At 42.2% G+C, this 24049-nt stretch overlaps 1 protein-coding gene across 2 annotated transcripts in view; it reads right to left on the bottom strand.

Moving 5' to 3' along the window:
- PDCD6IP (programmed cell death 6 interacting protein) overlaps positions 1–18958 on the bottom strand; it is a 55109-nt gene extending 36151 nt beyond the window's left edge. For both annotated transcript variants that reach the window (XM_055135218.1, XM_055135219.1), the window contains exons 1-4: positions 18578–18958; positions 12618–12672; positions 10332–10401; positions 2156–2283 (exon numbers count right to left, since the gene is read on the bottom strand). In XM_055135218.1, coding sequence (XP_054991193.1) covers positions 2156–2283; positions 10332–10401; positions 12618–12672; positions 18578–18786 — 462 coding nt within the window. In that variant the 5' untranslated portion in view covers positions 18787–18958. The remainder of the gene's footprint in view (positions 1–2155; positions 2284–10331; positions 10402–12617; positions 12673–18577) is intronic.
- Between the last annotated feature and the right edge of the window lie 5091 nt (positions 18959–24049).

Genomic DNA, 24049 nt, shown 5'->3' with positions numbered 1-24049 from the left:
TATAAAATAACTGCAAGATACAATTAGAGCACAAGAGTTTCTTCAAACATATTTCCGATTGGGAACAAGATTGTACAGCAAGCAGGGTACTTGTCTTGCAGGGCTTAATCTACAGCACCCTATTTGGTCCCCCAAACATGCCAGGAATGATTACTCAGTGCAGACCTAGAAGTAACCCCTAAGAACTACAAATGTGGCTGAAAACAAAAAAAAAAAAAAAAAAGAAGTAAAACATAATATATTAAAACATAATATATGTATATTGCTCGAGCATGCCCCAGTAACGTCTCCATATGGCTGGAGCGATAGCACAGCGGGTAGGGCATTTGCCTTGTACGTGGCTGACCCAAGTTCAATTCCTCCGCCCCTCTCGGAGAGCCTGGCAAGCTAACAAGAGTATTTCCACCTGCACAGCAGAACCTGGCAAGCTCCCCGTGGTGTATTCGATATGCAAAAACAGTAACAATAATGGGTCTCGTTTCCCTAACCCTGAAAGAACCTCCAATTGGCACCATTAGGAAGGACGTAAAAGAGAGGCTGCTAAAATCACAGGGCCAGGAAAAATGGAGACATTACTGGCACCCAAACAATGGATGACTGTGAAACTGATACACACACAGAGCGCACAAATGAACCTCTTTTTCCCATAAACAAAATAAACCAGCTCTAAAACAAACTCCACATCTACAGAAAACCATGGGAAGATATGGAATTCCATAAAATTTGGAATCAGAACATCTGAAATCCCCGATAAAGAACATAAATAATGCTTCAGACATTATCTTTAAAATAAGAATGACATTATATAACATGCACCTCAAGATTTATCTGAGGGGCTGGAGCAATAGCACAGCGGGTAGTGCGTTTGCTTTGCAAGCAGCCGACCCGGGTTCTATTCCCAGCATCCCATATGGTCCCCTGAGCACCACCAGGGGTGATTCCTGAGTGCAGAGCCAGGAGTAACCCCTGTGCATTGCCAGGTGTGACTCAAAAAGCAAAAAAAAAAGATTTATCTGAAAGTTAAATAGACATCAAAAAACACTTCATAAGTTATGAAATATTTCAAATCCTGAAAACATTATTATTTCATTTACTGATAAACTAAAGCAAAAAGTAACAAATTATCACAAATTAAGATGCTCTAATAGTAAAAATAGTATCTAAAATTTGTAAGACAACTTGAAAACATGATAGATCTGAGACAAGTCTTGTGGTAAACTTTTCTGGCCAACCAGTTTTAATTTTTGAAGGACCAGAGCAATACTACAGTTAAGTAGGGTGCTTGCCTTATACACATCCAACCAGGCTCAATCTCTAGCACCCTATATGGTCCCCCACACCCCACCAGGAGTGATCCCTGAGCACTACAGCATGTGACCCAAAATCTGGGAAAAAGCTTTAATTTTTGCAACACTTGATAAAATATTAGATGTATCTCCTACTAAGAAAAAATATATAAAAATATAGGGGGGCAGAGAGAGAAACTAAGGTCATCGGTGGAGGAAAGGTCATACTGGTGGTGGGATTGGTGTTGAAAGATTATTTGCATGAAACAACTATTATGAATAGCTTCATAAATCATGGTGATTTAGTAAACATAAATTTTAAAATAATTTTTAAAAAATATTTAAAACTGATGTATACATTTCATATTGTCATTAATTTAAAAGGGATTTACCAAGAATTTCATCTATGACATCAAAATTATTGAGCCTTTATTATGTCAGACACTGTGCTAGGGGTATGTATCAACAGTTGGGGGGGAAAGCTGTTCTGTAGATAATTTGCCTAAAGGCTTCAAAAATATAAGACAAGGACAAGTCTTTTTTTTTTTTTTTTTTGCTTTCGGGTCATACCTGGCGATGCACAGGGGTTACTCCTGGCTCTGCACTCAGGAATTACTCCTGGCAGTGCCGGGGGACCATACGGGATGCTGGGAATCAAACCTGGGTTGGCCGCATACAAGGCAAACGCCCTACCCGCTGTGCTATTGCTCCAGCCCCGAGACAAGTCTTAATTAAAAAAAAAAAAAAAAAAAAAAAGCATTATTACTCTCAAAAATATGCATGTAAAGAGCCAGAAACTTAACCACAAATTATTTTTGATTTAATCCAATTTACTGTCAATAATTATCTAGTAACTACTGTTCGCATACCTGATAATGTTTAGCAGCAATTTTCAATCCTTCATCATTATCCAGGTTCTGTTCTGCTGCAATCTGGCTGGCTAAAGCTGCACAATTGAAAAGCACACAGCTCTTTTCATACCCTAAGCTTGCAAGAGCTGTAAAAAATTAAGAAAGAAAATATGTATCAGATTTTTTTCCTAAGGTAAATGTTTCAAGGAGAACATAATGATCTCTATTCCATTGGTTCAACAAAAAAAGCTTCCAGGTCTTTTTACCACACAACTATGTTCAAATGTTTCTAGCTATGCTGTCAAGCATTTTTCCCCCAAAACAATGGCTATAATCTAAAAATCAAAAGAACTATTAAAAAACAAAATTATTTCCTTCCCTTTACATTCACTCTATTAGTCACACTCAATTAAGTCATTCTCACATGACTTAAATTCAAATACTTTCTTTTCACTTCTTCATCATCTCTTTCAAAAGTTATTATCAGGAAAGGCACCACTATGACAATGACAGAGAAAAGTGGTCACTATGGATGATGACTGGGTGCTGAAAGGAAGGTCAAGTGATATGCATGACACTCTTAGTAACAGTACTGTAAAGCACTATGCCTAGCAGAGAAAAGAAACAGCAAGCTATGGGAGCAGGAGAGAAACTGGGGACACTGATGGAGAAAAGTGGACACTGGTTGAAGGAATTTGTACTAGAACGTTGTATGCCTAAAATTCAATCATCAATAACTCTAACTTTGTAATTCACAGTGATCCAATAAAAAAATGCTTTTAAATTATTCTCTTCCTATCATATTTGAAACACTTCTTCATCTCTACAAACCTAAGCCAATGTGTCAATGTAAATGTGTGTTTGAGGTTGGGAGAGGTGGGGAAGGCAAAGCAGAGAGATAGTACAGAGTATAAGGCTAACCCAAATTGATCTCTGGCACCCCATATGGTCCCCCAAGCCCTAAACACACACACCACACACACACACACACACACACACACAAACACACACACACACACACACACACACACACACACACACACACACACACACACACACACACACACACACACACACACACACCCTACCACCACCACCACCACCACCACCCCAGTGATCCCTGAGCACAAGCTAGGAACAAGCCCTAAACACCCCTAGGTGTAGTCAAAAAAAAACCTAAGTCAATGCAAGCACCACCTGGCTGGCTTTCCATACCTCATCTCTCAAAGGGCAAATAGATTAAAACATAACTATGCTCAGGAATCTACATATCTCATATCAATTTGGATACCTACTATCAAAGAAAATAAAAAACAATTGCTGGCCAAGCATGTAGAGAAACTAAAACTACTATATACCGCTAGCTGGAACATAAACTGGTGCATCCACTGTGGAAGACAGTTCCTAAAAAAATTAGAAATAAATTCACCATATGAAGAACAATTCCATTCCTGGGTATAACCTAAAAAAATTTAAAAACAGGGACTCCAAGAAATATTTTTGCAGCCCTTTTCATAGGAATACTTTGCATGCTAGCCAAAAGGCGAAAATAACACAAGTGTGTTATTTTCTAATGAATAAAGGGGGTTACTGGCACGCTCAGATAAGATCCGGAGCGGCCATGCGTGAAACGGACCCTCTGCTCCTTAAAGACTATGATCCAAGAGATCTTCTAACCCATTTTGGCACCCAGCGGCTTCTTATAGAAATGCATCTAGACTGTGAACTGAGCTAAAATCTCAGAAATCCAAAACCGCATGGCCACTATTGCTCATAGAATCTTCAGTCTCAGCAATGGAAAACAAATTATTAAATGATGCCTTTTCAGCAGGCTTGATTGTTGGGGGAAAATTCCAAATAATAATAGTGAGTTATCTATTGAAATATTGAATGTATTCAAAGTATAGAGAGAATAAAGTAAAGATCATTGGCCACACAGGTGGGGGGTTGAAGGGGGGTATATTAGGGTTCTTGGTGGTGGAACATTTGCACTGGTGAAGGGATGGGGGTTTAATCTGAGAATTAAACCTGAAAGCTTTGTGACTTTTTTCACGGTGATTCAATAAAATAGAGGGAAAAATAAAAGGGAATATGTGGTATATATAACAATTGAGGATTTTTTAGCCTTAAAAGGGAAGAAGCCAGGGACAGAGCTCCAAGGTCAGGGGTATATACCTTGTATGTGCATGACCTCAAGTTCAATCCCGGGCATCACCTGGCTCCAACAAGCACCATTGGGAGTATACCTGGAGACTCCTATGTACCACTAGAGTAGCCCTAGTAGTCCCTAGCACCACTGGGCACAAATAACTCCACTGGGCATAAGAAGCATTGTATCAACAACTACTGTATAGAAACAGAGTGGTGGTTACCAGAGATCTTCAGAAGGATAAGAAGGGGTGTTGCTGTTTAATGGACAAAGAAAGGTCCATTCTGTGAGAGCAAAAAGTTTCAGAGATGTTTCATAAAATGTGAACAAACTTAACATGAGTGACCAGTAGTACACTTAAGCCTGATTAACACAGAGGTTTATTTCATGTACTTTTTTCAAACAAAAAGGCAACAAATTCAATCACAGTGACACAGTCTTATATACTATACCAGGCACTGAATACCAAGCAAAATAATCATGAAGTTCCTTCCAAAAAAACAAAACCTGAACAAACCATCTAGGAGAATTAGAACACTACAGTTGTGTATATGTTCCATAATATAATACCATAAAATAAGTAGTCTCCTTTGCAAAAATGGCCAGTTTTCAGCTTACCTCAAACACAATTTGAGCCTTCTCACCCTAAAAAGCAGCAGACATAGCACTGTAGCACTGTTGTCCTGTTGTTCATCAATTTGCTCGAGCGGGCACCAGTAACGTCTCCATTGTAAGACTTGTTACTGTTTTTGGCATATCAAATACGCCACGGGTAGCTTGCCAGGCTCTGCAATGCGGGCAAGATACTCTTGGCAGTTTGCCAGGCTTTCTGAGAGGGGCGGAGGAATCGAACCCAGGTCAGCTGCGTGCAAGCAAACACCCTACCCGCTGTGCTATCACTCCAGTTCAGTTCATTAACTATAATTATCTAATAGTTATCATTATCTAATAGTTCATTAACTACTTTCCAACACAAAATGGAAAGGTTACAGCTAAATAAAGATCAAGGTGAACAAAAAACTGAGCCCACAGGAAATGAAGATTATTTTAATAACAGAAAACAACATTTCAAAGATCCTAAATAGCATTTAGGCAGGCTTGATTGTTGGGGGGAAAATTGAGACAGAACATTCAAGTATCAAGAACATGGATTGGAGAGGTGGTGCAAAGTGTTAGAACGTATACCTTGCATGTACTAGTGCATGGTTCAAGTTCAAGGCCTGGTACTATCTGGCCCCCAAAACACTGCAGACTGAAGACCCAAGTAGCACCACATTGCTGGGACTAAGAACTGAACCAACAGGCCCACACAGCTGGAATGTGTTGCCACTGGAGTAGCTTATGGAGGCCCAAGAACTCCCAATTAACCAACCATCCAAAGAAAACAACAACAGAGACTGGGGAGATAGCTCAAAGGGTTGGAGTACATGCTTTGGATAATGGAGCTTCAGGTTCAATCCCTGGCACCAAATGACCTACTGAGCACCACCAAAAGTATCCCTGAGCATTGTTTGTGCCAAGAGTAAATCTTAAATAAATCTTAACCTCTGGACACCTCTAGATGTGCCCCCCCCGGGGGAAAAAAAAGAAAATGTTATTATTAAAACTGGGGAAGGGGAGGAACAAAGGGGAAAGATGACACACATAGAACAATTCAATTTGTGAATAAGAAAAGAAAATGCTTCAAGGAAACTAAACACACGATTGCTAAAACGTTTTCAAAAGAAAAATTAGAGAACCCATAAAGTGAAAGAAACGATAAATGAATGAGTAGCTCAGAAAAGCCAACAACCCACTAAATAAAGAATTTTAAAGAGAAATTGAAGAGGCAATTACCAAAGAAATATGAACATTTCCCAGAGCTGCAGAAGTCTTCAAACTGTAAAGGCCAATAACAAATGTTAAACACCAAAAAAAAAAAAAAAAAGAAGTTGTTGGAGTATAGCAGGTATAGTACAGCAGGCACAGACGCTTGCCTTGCATGGGCCGGCCAGGTTCAATCTCTGGCACCTATCTACATGATCCACCCGGAGTAAGCCCTGAGCACAGCCAGATGTAGCCCAAGAACAAACGCAAAAGAAAATAAAGAGAGAACCAATTAGATCATTTAAGATTTTTTAACAAAAAAAAAGAAAAGAAATTTGTCAAAACACAATAAAATCCGTTTCCCTAAGAAACAATGGTTAGTTTAGAGAACAATACATCAAGCTCTAAAATTATGATTCTAATTATTTAAACACATATACAGACAGTACAGCTGAAAAAAAGAACAAGGAACAAAATGACAGGCAATGATGACAAGGAAAAATATTTGTATTCACCTAACTGCAAATATTGTTCACATCCGGAAAAAAAAAAAAGCAAATTTCAAGAACAAAATTTATCCAATCAGAAAAAAAAGTATACCTTGAAATTTTACATATGATATACGTATGGTCTATTATTATTTCCCATAAACATCATTTCAGGCTGTAGGCTCCATTTATTTTAAATTTTTCTCACATGTAAGAGATTTTGTGAAAACTTTATGTAAATAAATATATTTTTTTAAGTAATTTCTCCTTAGCTCAATGAGCTTTTATATTGTTTCATTTTATTCTTTTCACCAGAGGAACTTTTTTTGTATGTGAAGCTTTCAAACTAAAAATATATTATAAATGCAGCTTTTCTTAAATTCAATTGTTGGGCTAGGAAGCGAACACAGGGACAAGGGGTACATGCCTTGCATGCACAGAACCAAGGGTCAATCCTTGGCATGCATGATACCCTTCTCTCCCCCAGCACTGCAGGGTGTCTGTGTCCCCCAGCAGCACTGTGCCCAGACAGCACTGTATCACCAGGCATTTGAGCACTCCCCCACAACCTACCCTAACACACACACACACACACACACACACACACACACACACTCTCTCTCTCTCTCTCTCTCTCTCTCTCTCTCTCTCTCACTCTCTCTCCCTCCCTCCCTCCCTCCCTGTCTGTCTGTCTGTCTGTCTGTGTGTGTGTCTCTCTCTCTCTGTCTCTCTGTCTCTCTCTCCCCATCCCCCTCCCCCTGCCTCAATGCTTGGGAGCCAACACTCTCTCCCTCCCTCTCACCCATATTATAAAAAGATATTTAATTACTGACATTTGCTCAAGAAATGCCTAGATGAAATGCATGACTATCGCTCCTTAATTTTTTGCTTCTACTTCTTCTAGAAAGCTCTTGAGTTAACTTATCTAACTGAAGTAACAAGTTCTCTTGTTACCTGCTCCTCACTTTACCAATTCACTTGTCACAGCAGCACTATAAATCCTTTCCCGACCTTGCCTCCCTCCTCTGAGCATAATGCTCCCTTTGTTCCCAAACCTTTATTGCAAATATTCTAAAATGGAAAACCTATATTTGCAGTTTTCATTTCCTCACTTCTGATGCATCCATCAGTCAGCAAAGATGCAATCTGGCTTCTTCGGCAGACCCTTGAGACACATCTCTCATTGCCAAATCCAGCAATTTCCCCAACCTTACATGTCTTGACCTCTACCACAATGACTATCACATGATGTTCTAAGCTGAATAAACACCAAATCACCTTGATTTTTTTCTTTTTTATTCCCTGGATTTTGTTTTGTTTTGTTTTTTTGTCCATACCCAGTGGTGCTGGGGACCAAACCCATGCCTCCTGCATGCAAAGCATACACTTTTGAGTATGCCTGGAGCTGATTGAGTTAAAGCTCTCTCTTTAACTCCTAGAGGTATTTTCAAAATATTAATCCCAGTGTCCTATTTGACATTCTGTATCTTTAAAAACACACCTGTATCTTTAACATTTGCCCCAAGTAACTCTAATGTATAGGAAGGTCTGAAACCACTGTCCTATATATATAAAATCTTTGAAATTCTTCTGCCAGTAACACCATCTCTTTATTTTCCCAGTTTTCTCCAGTAGGTGAAATCTTTCTCTGAACCTCATTCCCTTAAACCTCTTCCTCTATTTTTCCTGATTGTTAAATTCTCTAGCTTTGGCTTTCACACTTTTCCCAATCTACAGAGGGGATAAATTTATTATAATTTAATGAGAACTGTTCTTAAATCAAATCTCTACCTTGTGAGCTTTACATCCTTATTTCCAAATGTTACCCACAAATTTATACCCTGATACAATGAAGTCAAACTTAATCTGTCTACTGCTAGGAATTAATTTAATGGGTCAAACCAAGTTGCACATATTGAACAACCCCGGCTTCTATTCATCTTTCAGATATAGTTAACAGATAAAGTCAATTTCACTCTGAAATCTCTCTCAAACCAATCCCTTTTGTTCTGATTCATATATACTCTACATTCTTTGTCTAATTGCATCTCACATCAGTTTCCTAACTAATCTATTTCTCTCTAGTATTTTGAATTAAGTTTTCTGGATTCCTATTTGGCTTCATTAAATCTTTGCCTTATACTAAGAAATTGCTCAAATATAGTAGTGCCTTTCCTCATTGGGTTACTAGGGAATTCAGTAAGACAGTATGTATAAAGCCCTTTCACAATGTCTCATTGGATAACAGTCCTCTCTCTTATCTGCAGATGCATTCATGATCTCCAGGGGAGGCCTACAAGGTAAATCTACTTTCAAATGTCTTCTCCCTTCATAATCCCAATGCAACCTAAAGCTTCAAATCTTAAAAAATAACATTAGCATGTATGATATGGGCTGGAGCAAGAGCATAGCGGGTAGGGCGTTTGCCTTGCATGCAGCCAACCTGGGTTTGATTCTTCCGCCCCTCTCAGAAAGCCCGGCAAGCTACCAAGAGTATCTTGCCCACGCTGCAGAGCTTGGCAAGCTACCCATGGCATATTCAATATGCCAAAAACATTAACAAGTCTCAAAATGAAGACATACTGGTGCCCACTCGAGCAAATCAATGAGCAACGGGATGACAGTGATACAGTGATGTATGACATATACTTTACCTGTATAGTACTTTATAAGCTATAACACAAATATACAACGAACGATAATAATGATTACAAATATTATTATTCACTGTGGCTAATATTTATTGAAGTCTTCTAAGGGTTTAATGTATTTTCCACTTAATTTAATCCACACAAGAACCCAATGGGAGGAATAATATGAGGGATACTAGTACTTTGGTGGGGGGGGATGTACGGTAACATTGTATGTCTATACTATTAATACTATTGTAAAAGATGGTATCTCAATTTTTTTACAACATCAATGATTAAAAAAAGATAAACAGTACTTCAAAATACTATTCTTCACTTTTTATAGGTGAGAAAATTAACTTCCAAAGCAGGTAGAGCAAAAGTTTTCAATCTTCTAACCTTCTAAAATCAAATGCTCTAACCTGCAATGCTCTTTTCTACCAGCAAAAAGCATTCTTCCTTCTAAGTCTAATGCAAACACTGCTTGCTTTCAACTGGCAGAATTAACATCTTCTCTGTTCCCTTAAGTCTGCTCATAGACTATCTACTATATTTTAAAATAATTAAGTCTTCCCAGACAAGAGTACAATATTACTCATTTTTGTAAGTAGGACAGAAACTGGAAAAGCACAGTCTCTCTACAATCATTTAGAAACTGCATTAAAAACTGAAGCTTAAAAAATAAAATGAAGGGGCTAAAAAGACAGTACAGCAGGTAGGTTGCAAGTCTTGCACATGGCTGTCCCAGGTTCAATCCCTAGCACTCCATGGGGTTCCCGAGCTCACAAGGAGTATGATCTCTAAGTGACGAGCCAGAAGAAAGCCCTGAACCTGCCAGGTGTTTCCCAAAAAACAAACAAAACTTAAATGATTTTTTAAAATAATAAAACGTAAAAATTATTGTTAGTGTAGTTGTTGAATTTGGGTCATTCTGGTAGTATTCAGGTGAGCATGCAGTACCAGTGACCAAACCTGTCTACCAAACAAACTCTTTCAAATCAGTTCCCCGATCAAAAAGATCTTTTACTATATACAATAAATAGTTAGAAGAGCTATTTTAGACCTGAACAACACAATGTTTATACCAAGTTTCCTTTCACTTTTATAAATAATTTACATACCCAATTTCACAGATCCTCCAAATAGTGAACCTTTGTCAAAAGCATCTTTCCAGGTAAACGTCAGGCAGATCTTTATAGAGAAAAAGTAAAAAATTATTACCTTTCTGTACCTTGAGGAAAGGATGGAAATTTGAAACTGCCTACGACATTACTTTTCTCCGATCAATCAACTCCTTTCTGTTCCAGGACCAGTAAGTATTTTAAAATAAAATACTGGCAGTATATTTCAAATATCATTGACTCTGTAACTATACAAATGTAATTTTCTCCAGAAAATACTGTACCTTTACCAATAGGAACTTAGTAGATAATTATCAAGCAAGCCAGGAGAAGCAAGAGCAACAAAATACTACAGCTTTTAAGAAGATAAAATATAAAATTGTTCTATCATGACAAATGTAGAAAAGTCACCTCTAGACAATGGATTGAGATATTAACTTCTTTCTTGAGTTGGTTAGTGATTATGTAAGTATATTTCCACCCTGTGAAGATTCAGCTATATGTGATATATGTTGACTTCTATATATGTTATAAACAAGCATAAATAATTTTAAAAACTGTCTCTTGGGGCTAGAGAGACAGTATAGTGGATAGGATGCTCGCCCTGCACGCTGCAGCCAATTAGGGTTCAATCCCGGGTATCACAAATGTTCTCCAGAGACTACCAGGAGTGATTCCTAGGTGCAGGAGTAAGCCTAGTGCCACTGGGTATAGCCCAAGAATAAATAAAAATAACTGCATCTTAGCTCTGCTTCTAAAATATCCATGTCTGAGGGTTAAAAAGAACTTAGCCTTTTTAAAATTATGTACTACAATCCAACTTGAAAATAAATAATTTTAACACTGCATTGCAAAACTTCTCAAAAGACAAAAATATATACTACTAATAATATAATGAACCTCCATATACCTCATAGGGCCAATTTATGATGTTTGTCTTTCTTAGTTACTCCACTCCCCATTTTACCCTCCCTCCCACATCTCTCCAGATTGGGGAGGAGAACTTCACCACACGTAGCAATATTAGGGGCTATTCCTGGTTCTGTCTCAGTGGTCACTCCTAGGGCTGAGAAGACCAAATATAGTGACAGGAATAGAATCTATGTCAATCACATGTAAGTCAAGTCACTATTCTTGTACCATCTCTCAAGCCCCTACATACTTTTTCCTGGAGTACTTTTAAGCAAATCTTGCCATGTAAAGTTAAGACTTTATAGGTAAAACATTACCTATAAAAGCTTCAGTAAAGGAAATTTGAAGTGTTCTTCATAGTTCAACTATTTTAAAATTATTAAAAACTTAACAAGTCTCCCAAGTATAAAATCTTATCAGTATTTTCAATATCTAGCATCTGCTTTATGTAGATATAATTTGAACCAGTAATTCTTAAAATACAGAAACAAAAATTTTCTGAATTATACAATTTTCTTAACTCTTAAGCACTACATAGACAGAAACCAGTGTACATTAATCAATAAATCCTATTAACAAAAATATGCAGTTTAAAATAATGCATCCCAATGCTCCATATGAACTATATAAATTAACAAAAATTGGGGCTGGAGAGATAGCACAGCGGGTAGGGTGTTTGCCTTGCACGCGGCCGACCCGGGTTCAAATCCCAGCATCCCATATGGTCCCCTGAGCACGGCCAGGGGTAATTCCTGAGTGCAGAGCCAGGAGTAACCCCTGTGCATCGCCAGGTGTGACCCAAAAAGCAAAAAAAAAAAAAAAAAATTAACAAAAATTACAATTCCAGAGACTTCAAAAGAATACTGATTTACATAGAATGGGATGGAAAGCTTCCAATTTGTATAAAAGCTCATGAAAACCTAAAACAGGCCAGGGAGAACAGGGACTAAGATGCTCGCCGAGGGGGCTAAAGCAGTATTACAGCAGGTAGGTGCTTGCCCTGCATGTTGTTGATCATGGGTTTGATCACTGGCACTCCATACGTTCCCCCAACCTTGCCAAAGTGATCCGTAAGCACAGAGCCACCTCCATCAGGTGTGGCCCAAAAACAAAACAAAAAACAAAACAAGAAATTTAAAAAGATGCCTGTCTTGCATTTGGCCACACCCCAGCACCATATATGGTCTTCTGAGCACCGCTAGGGGCAGCCCCTGAACACACCAGCTGTGACTCAAAATACCAAAACCCCCAAAATAAACAAATACCTAAAGAAAGTAAAGACACTTTATTTAATAAAATAATACCATGGGTGGAAAGAAATGTATGATTTACCATTGTCATATACATTTTAAACAAATTGAAATAATGACTTACCTGATTTTCAGAAAATGGAAATTTGGGTTCAATGGAACAGATCTGATCATAGTATCTAAAAAATGGGGAGGGAAAAAGTTAAAATTATCAGACCTAAATATTACACATATCTATATAAACACATACACATACTAAAATTATTTACGCTTGCTTTGATGGGCCCGAAAATCACATTAAATCATTTTAAAATAAACGAATAGGCTGTAAAGATATAAACTATTAAAGATGCATACTAATATGCTGCCTGAGCACATGTATTATTCTGTCCTCCTCTCTCTCCCTCCCCTTCCTCAAAATTTCTTTTTGCTTTTTATTTATTTATACACATTTTTGGTTTTGGGACCACACCTGGCGTTACTCCTGGCTCTATGCTCTGTGTTCAGCAATTATGCCTGACAGCACTCAGGGACCATATGAGACACAAGGCAAATGCCCAACCCACTGTACTGTTATCTGGGCCCATTTCCTCAAATTTTCTAAATAAAACATATTTTTTGCCCCCCCCCCCCCAAAAAAGATACTAAAAAGTACTAAGGGGTACATAAAAAATATATGTAGTAGAAAGACATCCATGGCCAGGGAAACAGAGGTTAGGAAGACTGGTCAATGGTTGAAACTAATCACAAGCATTTGTGGGACTGAGAGTAGGTAAGATAGAGAAGAGACGGCTATGACAATAGCTGCGCATGATCACGCTGGACAAGATCTGAGGGTTAAAAGTAGGTAAGGGATAGTCCTGATAACCTTTCAGTGTCAATACTATAAACCACAATGTCCAAAAGGAGAGAGAGAGAGAGAGAGAGAGAGAGAGAGAGAGAGAGAGAGAGAGAGAGAGAGAGAGAGAGAGAGAAAGCGCAAGGGATAGGGAGGTGATGGGAGGAAATCTGTGGACACTGGTGCTGGGAAATGTACACTGGGGGAGGGATGTGTGTTGAATACTATATGACTGAAATCCAATCATGAACAGCTTTGTAATGGTCTATCTCACAGTGATTTAATAAAAAAAGAAAATTTTAAAAAATAAGTACTAAGGAAAAACTAATACTTATCACCAAAGAAAATTATTTATCCACTATTTTAATAACAGTAAACTAACATCTCCCCAGAAACCACACTATATTTTTTAAGTTTTTTTTTTTTTTTTTTTTTTAGTTGGTGGCTTTGGAACCAAACCTGGTAATGCTGAAGGTTAGGGAAAGATGGGAGGTTGTTCTCAGCCGTGCTTCTGGAACCTAAGGGTACCAACTATTGAACCTAAGGCTTCCACATGCAAAGCATGGACTCCAGTCCTTTGAACTCTCCAGTCTTCTTGGGTATGGAACTGGTGGATGTGGCCTTGGTACCCTGGCAGCATCACATGCCCAATTGGCAAAAAACCTCCAGTAAGGGACCAGTGAGATAGTGTAGGAGGTAGGATGCTTGCCTTGCAGAAGGCCAACCCGGGTTTGATTCCCAGCATCCTGTATGGTGCCCAAGCATCCCAGGAGTATACCTTGAGTGCAGTTAGGAGTAAGTCCCAAGTATCACCGAGTTATTCCAGGAGCATCTCCTCCACACCAAAAAAGAAAAAGAAAAGAATCCCCAGAGGGGCCCCCAGACCACTTTAGCACTGCTAAGGAGACCTCCCCAGGTGACAACTGTCTACAGTCACTAGACAAATTATATCTCTGGCAAAATGCTGGTTTAAAACAGGTTTACTAGGACTGGAGCGATAGTACAGCGGGTAGGGCGTTTTGCCTTGCATGCGGCCGACCCGGGTTTGATCCCCAGCATCCCATATGGTCCCCTGAACACTACCAGGAGTAATTCCTGAGTAAAAAGCCAGGAGTAACCCCTGTGCACCGCCGGGTGTGACCCAAAAAGCCAATAAATAAATAAATGAAACAGGTTTACCATGGCTGAAGCAATTAGTACAATGCGTAGACTGCCTTGCATGCCATTAACCCAGGATCAATATTCAACATTGCAATTCATCCCTTGAGCCCACCGGGAATAATTCCAAACAGCAGAGTCGGGAGTAAGCCCTGAGCATCACCAGGTGTGCCCCAAATACAAAGCCAAAAAAAAAAAAAAAACAGGTCTACCAGTGTTACACTGAGAATAAGCAGATAGGGTGCTTGATTTGCATATGGCCAATCCAAATTCAATCTTTGAACACTACATATGATTGTCTAAGCCCACCAGAAATGCTCCCTGAGCACAAGGTCAGGAGTAAGCCCTTAGTACCATTAGGTATGACTCCAATAGCAAAAAAAAAAAATTAATTAATTAATTAAAACAGATTTACCAACTTTTGAGTGTGTCCACATCTATCTCCAACACAACTAGTTTCTCAAAGCTATCATCCTCTCTCTCAAGCAATCCAAGTTTCCGAATCAAGCTCCCTGTCTTCATTTCTGCTTCACTTTTCGATCTATCATCCATAGAGCAGCCAGAATGATCACTGAAAAGCCAGTCTACCCTCTCACCAGGATGAACTTAAGGCTTGCAAGGGATGGATAAGTATGTGTGTGTTTCATACATGTGTAAGCTGAGAGCACCCAGAAACTTAGTAGCAATAAGCACACCCAATGCCCAGATCAACATTTGTTCTGCATCAGAAAGAACCAGAGCTCCTTAAAGAAAGAAACTGCTGATTCCATAGCTGAACTGAAACAATTGAAGATTTAAGTTTGAAACATCCTGCTAAGCCAGAAAGTTAAAGCACTTGAGGGGCAGGAGCAAAAACAGTACAGCAAGTAGGGTGTTTACCTTGCACACTGACAGGAATAAGCCCTGAGCACCAGCAGGTATTACCCAAAAACAAGGAAAACCAGAAAGCACTTGAAAATGTGGACATATCAAAAAGAAAACAGGAACTAGTTTTATAGAGTTCCTACTAGGAAAGCCAAGAACAATAAGTAGGTGCTAACGCAATAGCACAGTGGGTAGGGCATTTGCCTTGCATGCAACTGACCCCGTTCGATTCCCAGCATCCCATATGGTCCCCTGAGCACGGCCAGGAGTAACCCCTGTGCATTGCCAAGTGTGACCCAAAAAGAAAAAAAAAAGAAAAAGAACAATAAGTAACAAATCAAAATCCACTGAGTAAAATAAGAAACAAAGTAACAAGACAAATAGGGCTCTACCATATCTTAAATTGCCAACTAATACACAAGAACAGGAAAAAACACTTTGTCAAAGTGCATTATCTGATTCCAGAAAGATACATACAATAACAAAAAAGAAAGATTGATGGAATAGGATATTATATATTCTCGAATATTTCCTCACAAAACACTAATACATTAATCAATTATAAAGAAACCTGTCAGATAACATTCTTAACCAACTATAAGTTATAACATTACCACCAATGGGATAAATTAACATGTCCTTTCTCACAGACGCTAAAAAAAGAGAGAAAAAGAACACAGCAACTCATTTGGTAGTACTACTGGCACAAGGGGCTGGAGCGATAGCACAGCGGTTGGGCGTTCACCTTTCAAGCTGCCGACCCTCTCGGAGAGCCCGGCAAGCTACTGAAAGTATCTCCCCCGCACGGCAGAGACTGGCAAGCTACCCGTGCGTATTGGATATGCCAAAAAACAGTAACAATAAGTCTCTCAATGAGAGACGTTTACTGGTGCCCGCTCGAACAAATTGATGAGCAACGGGATGACAGTGACAGTGACTGGCACAAGATGCCACAAGAAAACAGACAAACCCTCACTGAAGAAGATTCTACAAAGCAACTAGCTTGTACTCGCCAAAAAAGTCAAGGGCTAGGAAGCTAGCTCCAGCGGCAGAGTGCATGCCAAGCATACACAAGGCTCTGAATCTGATTCCTGTAGATACACCATGGTGCCCAGAACTCTGACATGTACAGCCCCCGTGGCGTCTATGCAATGCAGGGTGTATCCTGAGTGACTTCCAAACACCACCAGCCTAAGCGGCACCAGTCAGCACCAGGTCTGACTCTTCTGGTTGGCACCAGGCTCTCAGAGAAGTGTGGCACCTATTTTTTTTTGAAGGGGGGTTGGTTGGTTGGTTGTTTTAATGATCAGGCCATAGAAGACAAGAATATCTGAGGGGACAGAGCTTAGGCTTTTAAGTCAGACAACCCAAAATCTGAATCCATCCCCACCCCCACAATACAGTGTAGCCCAAAATACAAATAAAAATTTAATATATTATGGCATACTTATAAGCTTATCCTAATCCCACTAGAAAAGCAAAGAGAGAGAGAGAAAGAGAGAGAGAGAGTTATACATTCTAAGAGAGGATAAAACAGATGATTAAAGATAAATGGGTGGTTTCTGAATCACAGATTGAAGTTTGGGATAGAGACTATCTCTGCAACAACCTTAGTTCCCAGAACAGTTCTCCCATTTATGCCTAAGGAAGTAAGAAACGAACAAAGTCCAAAAGTCCACAGCAGAACACCACCAGAATCACACCCCACTAGTCTATGTGCGCTGTGATGGCATTTATTAAAGTGGGTTCGTTCTAAATAACAACTGAATATTCCTAGATTAGCCTCAAAAGAGGTTTACGCTAAGTATCAAACTAATCATCACTACAATTTGGAGGCTGAGAGATAGTACAGTGGCGAAGGCGTTTGCCTTGCACACGGCCGACGAGGGTTCGATCCCCAGCTTCCCATATGAAGCACTGCCAGGAGTAACCCCTCAGACCCAGGGGTAACCACTGAGCATCTCCGGGTGTGGCCAAAAACTCGCTGCAACCCAACCATTTCACCTAATCGGATCTTGACATCAAGGGGGTCATCAACCAGGGGGTTGCAGGGCCCTTGTTCGTGAGGAACCAACCCTTGCCGTGCTCTCTGGGGCGGAAGTGGATGGAAAAGTTAAGTCAGCGAAGTCACTCACACCAGGCCCCATTTCTCTCCTCCACCAACGGCAAGAGGCCAGCCGGAATCGGAGCCCTGCCCACGGCCTGGCCCCAGCTCCAGGGAAAAACCGCCCTCACCGAGCAACCCTCAGAGCAGCGCGCCAGGGTCCACCCCCTCCTGAGAGGCTGATCCAGGCTCGACACCCTGGCAAAGTAGGCGGTCTCCACTGGCCCCTCCAAGGAAGGGATGCAAAACTCTCTCTCAAGCAGCCTCGGACTCACCCCCGCTAGCGGCGCCTCTCCCACTAGCGTCAAATAAAGAGACCCCGTGTCTCCCTCAGCCGGGAGGAAACAGGCCCCCTCCCTCCCTCGGGGTGGACGGGTTGGGGTGGAAGTGGGGGGTGGGGGGGGGGCTGGCGGGGCGTTTTCTGACTGGAGTGCACTCAGGTGTCCTTGCGGCCTCCACCCCCGGCCCCCCGAGCCCAAGACCCCCTCATCACGCCCGACAGGCGCTCAGGAAGCCGGCGCGCCGGCCCGCGTGGGTGAAACGGAGACGCCGACGCCCCCCACCCCCCGACGGCTCCCAGGGGCGTCGCTCGCCCAGTCCCGAGAGCGCTGCAACTTCGGAAGGTGACTCAGGGCCAGGCCCACACGGCCCCGAAGTCCACACACACACACACACGGCCCAGAAGTCCACACACACACACACACACACACACACGGCCCCGAAGTCCACACACACACACACACACACACACACACACGCACACTCTTACAAACACACACTCTCTCTCTCTCACACACACACACACACACACACACACACACACACATACACACACTCTCTCTCTCTCTCCCCTCTCCCTCACCCGGCCGCTCCCTCCGCAGGGGGGAAGGTCCTGCGGCGGCGCCGGGGCGGGGGCGGGTGGACCCGGGCGGGCGCCCTCTCCCCGCAGCCCTGCCCTGCCCTGCCGGCCACACCTACGCGCCCGGCCGAGTCAGGGCGGCGGCGGCGGCGGCTGCCCCGGCGGGCGCGGGGCCGGTACCGGGGCGCGCCACACCCCCCCCCCCCAACACAGACACAGACACAGACACACACACACACACACACCCCGGCCCGCGCCCACCTCAGCAGCGTCTCGAGCGCGCCCTCGTGCTTGTCGAGCGGCCGGCCGAGCGCGGCGCGGCGCAGCTTGCTGAGCTCCTCGGCCGCGCGGCAGTACTGGGCCTGCTCCTCCCCGCCGCTCGGGTAGGTCTGCTGGATGAACTTCACCAGCGGCTTGGCCAGGTCCACCTCCGACGTCTTCTTCAGCTGGACCGAGATGAACGTCGCCATGGCGAGCGCCTCAGGCGGCCCCCGCAGCGGGCCCGAGGAGACGGCGGGATGGCGACGAGGGCCCGGACGCGCCGGGGCCGGGGGAGTGCGGGGGGGAGGGGGAGCGCGCTGACTAACCCGCGGACCGGCGGACCGACGGGCTGACGGACGTGGACTCTTCCCTGCGCTCGCTGATCGGTCACTTCCGGGAGCTTCCGCGCAGGCGCGCCGGCCGGCCGGCGCACGCGCAGCCCGCCGTCACGTGACAGGGCGGGGCGCCGAGCTACTCACCTTGGGGCGGTCGGACCAGCCCAGGCTGCTTGACTGCTTCTCCGTCAGCATCCTGGCGTGTGAACCAGTTGCTCTCCGATAAAAGTAACTATTTCCCCCATTCGAACGGCTTGTTTGTGGAGTATTTTTTCCGTCCCCAGCAAGGGTTTGCGGACATCTGGCAAGACCCTGCTGCCGGAGTATTACTATGGCTTTTTGCAACTCACTGCGGTGTTCCGTTACTGGTGCCCAGTGACAGCTTCAGGCACTGTCCCTGTCTTTGTGCAGCTTACAGCCAGGTAAGAAAGGCATACCAAGGTGCACAGGAAAAGTAGGATGGTGAAGAAGAAAATAAAAACTTGGCTGCTTGGGATGTCGGTTAATTATAAACGGTTGGGGAAAAAACCTACTCAGATAAGTTTCTTTTCTACAAAAGTGAACTTAAAATGTTACCTGCTAAATGAGAGAATTACATAGAAAAGTGGCAAGGGGAAACCTCTCGAACATGAGTAGCAGGTGCCTGGCGCTCAAAGTGAAGTATATCTCACGCGCAGGGAGTTAAAACAGTGATACAGAACAAGTACAGCCGTGAAATTAAACTTGGAAGAGTAAGCAGACATCGGATCGTTCAGATTGGGAATTCAAGTTAAAGAACATTGTTGAAGCAACTGCAAGTGAAGCTATAAATGGCACTTGAGCATGAGTGACATGGTAAAATCAGTCTGTCCAATATCTTGATGGGATGAGGTATGAAATATGCATTATCTTTTGCAATATGTCCCAGCTGAAAAATGAAAATTAAAAAATAAACACAAAGAGAAAAGTTTTACTTGAGTCTGAAGCTGGCAAGCAAGTGGTTTCCTTAGTAATGAATTTCAGCTGAATTTTTAAAAGAAAAATTAAAAATCAATGGGCGTAAGCCCATTAAAGACACATTAAGGGGAGATCCAGCGACCCTTCTTTAACAACATTCTAGCAATGGACCGAAGGCAGAACCAACTTGAAAAGAACCTTTAAGACCAGCTTCCCTCCCAGGATAGAGGGAAGCATTGCAGTGTCCTGCTTGGGAGCCGCCCACAACTTCTCTGTTTCCCTTTCTATAGGACACACATTTCGTCTTGGAAGTCTCCCACAGTCCACTGCTCGGGGTGTGTCTTCTTTGTCTCTAAGTTTATGGGATGCATTCTATTCCTGGGAGTGGCCTGCATGCCAATTTAAAGTGTGTAACTGCTTTGAGGCACTCCTTTTTCTCTTTCTCCTCTTTCCTCTCTCTCTCTTTCACTCTCTCTCTTTTCCTCTCTCTTTCTCTCCCACTCCTTCCCTCCCTCTCCCCGGAAATTAAACAGCAAGCCCGTACTGGGTGGAGAGCAGGATTTACTGTCTACACAATCACAGAACGCCAGCAGGCTTTTGTGAGTCCTGACCTCAGTATGCACCACACCAGTGAGCATAGCAGGAAGGTGGTAGTAGCATAGCCTCAGCTCCTGAATTTCTCACTTTGTGGCTCTCCAAATACCCACTGGCAATAAATGGGTCAAATTTTTGCATCTCACACAATTTGTAAGAAATATGGGAGCTAAGGAAGGAAATTAAATGATATAGGGAGAAATAACCAAGCAAATTCAGTAAGGGGACTGCTCTGTAGAAAAATGGGTACTATCTCTTCAATAGTTTGTTTGGGTTTTTTTTAGGGGATGGAGCACATACTGTCCATGCAGGAGGCCCAGAGTCAGTCATCCTCGAAACCAAATGATTCCCAAGAGCCCCTGTATACTGCCGAGTGTGCCACCTTCCCCACCCACCTAGTAAAAAAATAGTCACTGCTCTCTGAAAGGAAACTTAAGGGACAGACATGACAGCATATGTAATTGGGTTTGTTCTTGGCCTGAACAAACCTGTGAAATGCCTTTTCAGAGATGAAAGCTCTAGTACAATGGGCTTTAGGTTTTGGGTTTTGGTTTTGGTTTTTCCTTTGCACACAGCTGACCCATGTTTGATCCCCAGCACCACATCTGATCTCCCAAAGTCTGCCAGGAGTTATCCCTGAGCACAAAGACAGAAGCAAGCCCTGAGCAATTGGGTGTGGCCAGAAAATAGAAAATAAGGTGTGATTTTAGGGACCCAAAATGGCTGTGGCACAAAGCACCTGCTTTGCAGCAGTGCTACCTTGAGTTCCCAAGCCCAGGAAAAATATTGTAGATTAACTCACAAAGGAAAACCTAAATGTAATAAATTATACAGATTATTCCCCTCCATCTATTACTTTTCAATATGTAGATCTTCCCATCAAATGCTGGAGTCTATTTTGTTCACCCCTTTAGTCTGATTTTTTGATATAAATTGTTTTGGTCAATGGCAAATTAGCAACTCTGAGACAAACAGACACTTCACTTATCAGGGCTTGTCACCTCTTGCTGCACTGGAAACTCACAAAAGACATGTTGTCCAGTCATTGCCCTAGTCCTAGCCAATAGCCAACTAATTGTTAAGCCCCCAATTAATGTCTAACACCTGAATAAATTCATCAAGGATCATATGCCCCAGTCTAAACCACAAATGCCTAGCCAACCAACAGAATCATAATGACTCAGGTGTAAAGAGGTAGTATACGGGGTAAGGCACTTGTATTGCATGCAGCCAACTCTAGTACCGCACAGTTGGTTTCTCCAAGCACCTTCAGGTATGACCCAAACATCCCCACTCCAAATAATAAAACAAACGGTTCTTGTTTAAACAACTACATATTGGTTGTGGTTGGTTACGCAACAAAAACAAAATACCAACATTGCACACACCCAATACACCCAAAAGTGATTCCTATACCAGACAAGTGAAAACAATAAGAATGGAGAGGTGGTGTCACTGATATCAAACAATTCAAGCCTAAAATATTTAAATATGACTAGTGATACATCATAATGCTAAAGAATAAAATAATCCAGAAAGGGCCGCGGGTGTGGCTGAGTGGTAGAATATATACCTTGCATGTATTGGTCCTGGGTTTGATCCCCGATATTGCCCCCCAAAATAATACAGAAAAAAATTGTAACTACTGGCTATAATTAAATTGTTTGAGGGCCAGAGAGACAGCTCAGGCATCATAGGAACATCATACATGGGCAAAGGTGGGTGTTTGATCCCCAGCACCACTTCAACAGCCCTAGCACTAAGTCTGGTTAGCAGAGTATCACAGGGAGTGGCCCCATGCCCCCATGAGTACTACTTGGGAAACCTTCCTCCAAAATAATATTTTGAGAGCTATGTATTGGTTAACCCAAAATATCTGTACATATGTATAGCAAGAAATATATATCTCATACATACATACATATATACACATACACAGACATACACACACACACTACAGGATTAAATGTCCAAGTAATAACTTCAGATCTTTAATCACCTGTATGAATAGCTAAAAGAGTAAAAAGGAATATTTCTCAGGGATGATCCAAAAATGATACATTTAGAAATAAGGCAGGTAGATTAAGTCTGCTGTGTATAATAATGATGTGTAAAACTAACATCATTCTCAGAGGTGTAGCCTCTTGCAAATTATAGGGCAGATGAAAGTGTAGCTGTCTTCCATTTTGTGGTTAGACTATATTCTAGGAAAATTAATACTTGCCTTAGGGAGTTGGTGATTCAACAGCCAACTGTAGCCCCAGTAATAGAACAGGGAGTCATTAACACAGTACAAGTGGTGAGTTGCTTCATCTCCCTTGTAATTTTTGAGGGACCTGGACAGTCAAGAGTCCCCTACTTTGAGTTTTAGAGGACTCCACTGTCCTGACCCACCATAGTCTTCCCCACAGTATTCATCTAGTCAACCAGTGATAATTTTGCTCCCTAGGAGATAATTAGAAATGTCTGGAAATACTGTTGATTGTTGCAACTTAGAGGAGGGAGGAATGATACTAGGTACTGGTCTCTAGAAGGAAGGAGCATAAGACTTCTCCCTACAACAGCAACTTGTGACTCTCCAAAATGTCAAAAGTAACGTAAGGGTGAGATTCACCCTTAAGGAGCACACCACTTGGAACTGTTTCCAAATTCAAGAGGCAGGGATGGGGAGGGACAGAGGGACACAGCAGACCAGAGGACAGTCCAATACCTTGGAGAAACTGTTCCAAAAAGTGATAGGTGAGAAGGAAGCATTGTTGCCAAGAGATATTTAATGCCTCCAAAAAAGAGAGAGCAAAATTAGAAATTACAAGTAGGATTTAATTTCTGGAGGATTTTTCCACTAAACTAAACTAAAAATCATTGCTCAGCCCTCATTAAAATAATATGAAAGGGGGGCTGGAGCGATAGCACAGCGGGTAGGGCATTTGCCTTGCATGCGGCCGACCCGGGTTCTAATCCCACCATCCCATATGGTCCCCTGACCACCACCAGGGGTAATTCCTGAGTGAAGAGCCAGGAGTAACCCCTGTGCATCACCGGGTGTGACCCAAAAAACAAAACAAAAAAAAAGAATATGAAAGAACAAATCAGAGAATATGACTGACCCCACACTCAAACCTCTACTGACCCCCATAGTTATGAAACTCATCATGAGGACTGACCAGTGGATTCAAGTAGTGAGCAGCAGCAGCATGTGGTGGGTAACGCATAAATGGGAACAATGAAACTGAATACAAATGTGAGGAGCAATATTAGGAGCACATATCAGTTACTCTGCACTCTTACTACCTTCCATATACCCATGCACGTCCACATCCTAATCCTCACCATGGGGTCCCCAATGTGTTCACTTTGCTCAGTCTTAACCTTAAAGGATGTGATTTAGGTCTTAAATCATGTGTAGTTCCATTAGCAAGCCCCGCAGAGGTGGGATAGGAGTGGAATGTGACACCATGCTGGCTATTAAAATACTGCACTGGGGCTGGAGCGATAGCACAGTGGGCCGGGTGTTTGCCTTGCATGCGGCCGACCCGAGTTCGATTCTCAGCATCCCACATGGTTCCCTGAGCACCGCCGGGAGTTATTCCTGAGTGCAGAGCCAGGA

The sequence above is a fragment of the Sorex araneus genome, chromosome 4 (assembly GCF_027595985.1).
Source record: "Sorex araneus isolate mSorAra2 chromosome 4, mSorAra2.pri, whole genome shotgun sequence".
Taxonomy (NCBI): Eukaryota; Metazoa; Chordata; class Mammalia; order Eulipotyphla; family Soricidae; genus Sorex; species Sorex araneus.
This window is presented reverse-complemented; position numbering and strand designations above follow the sequence as displayed.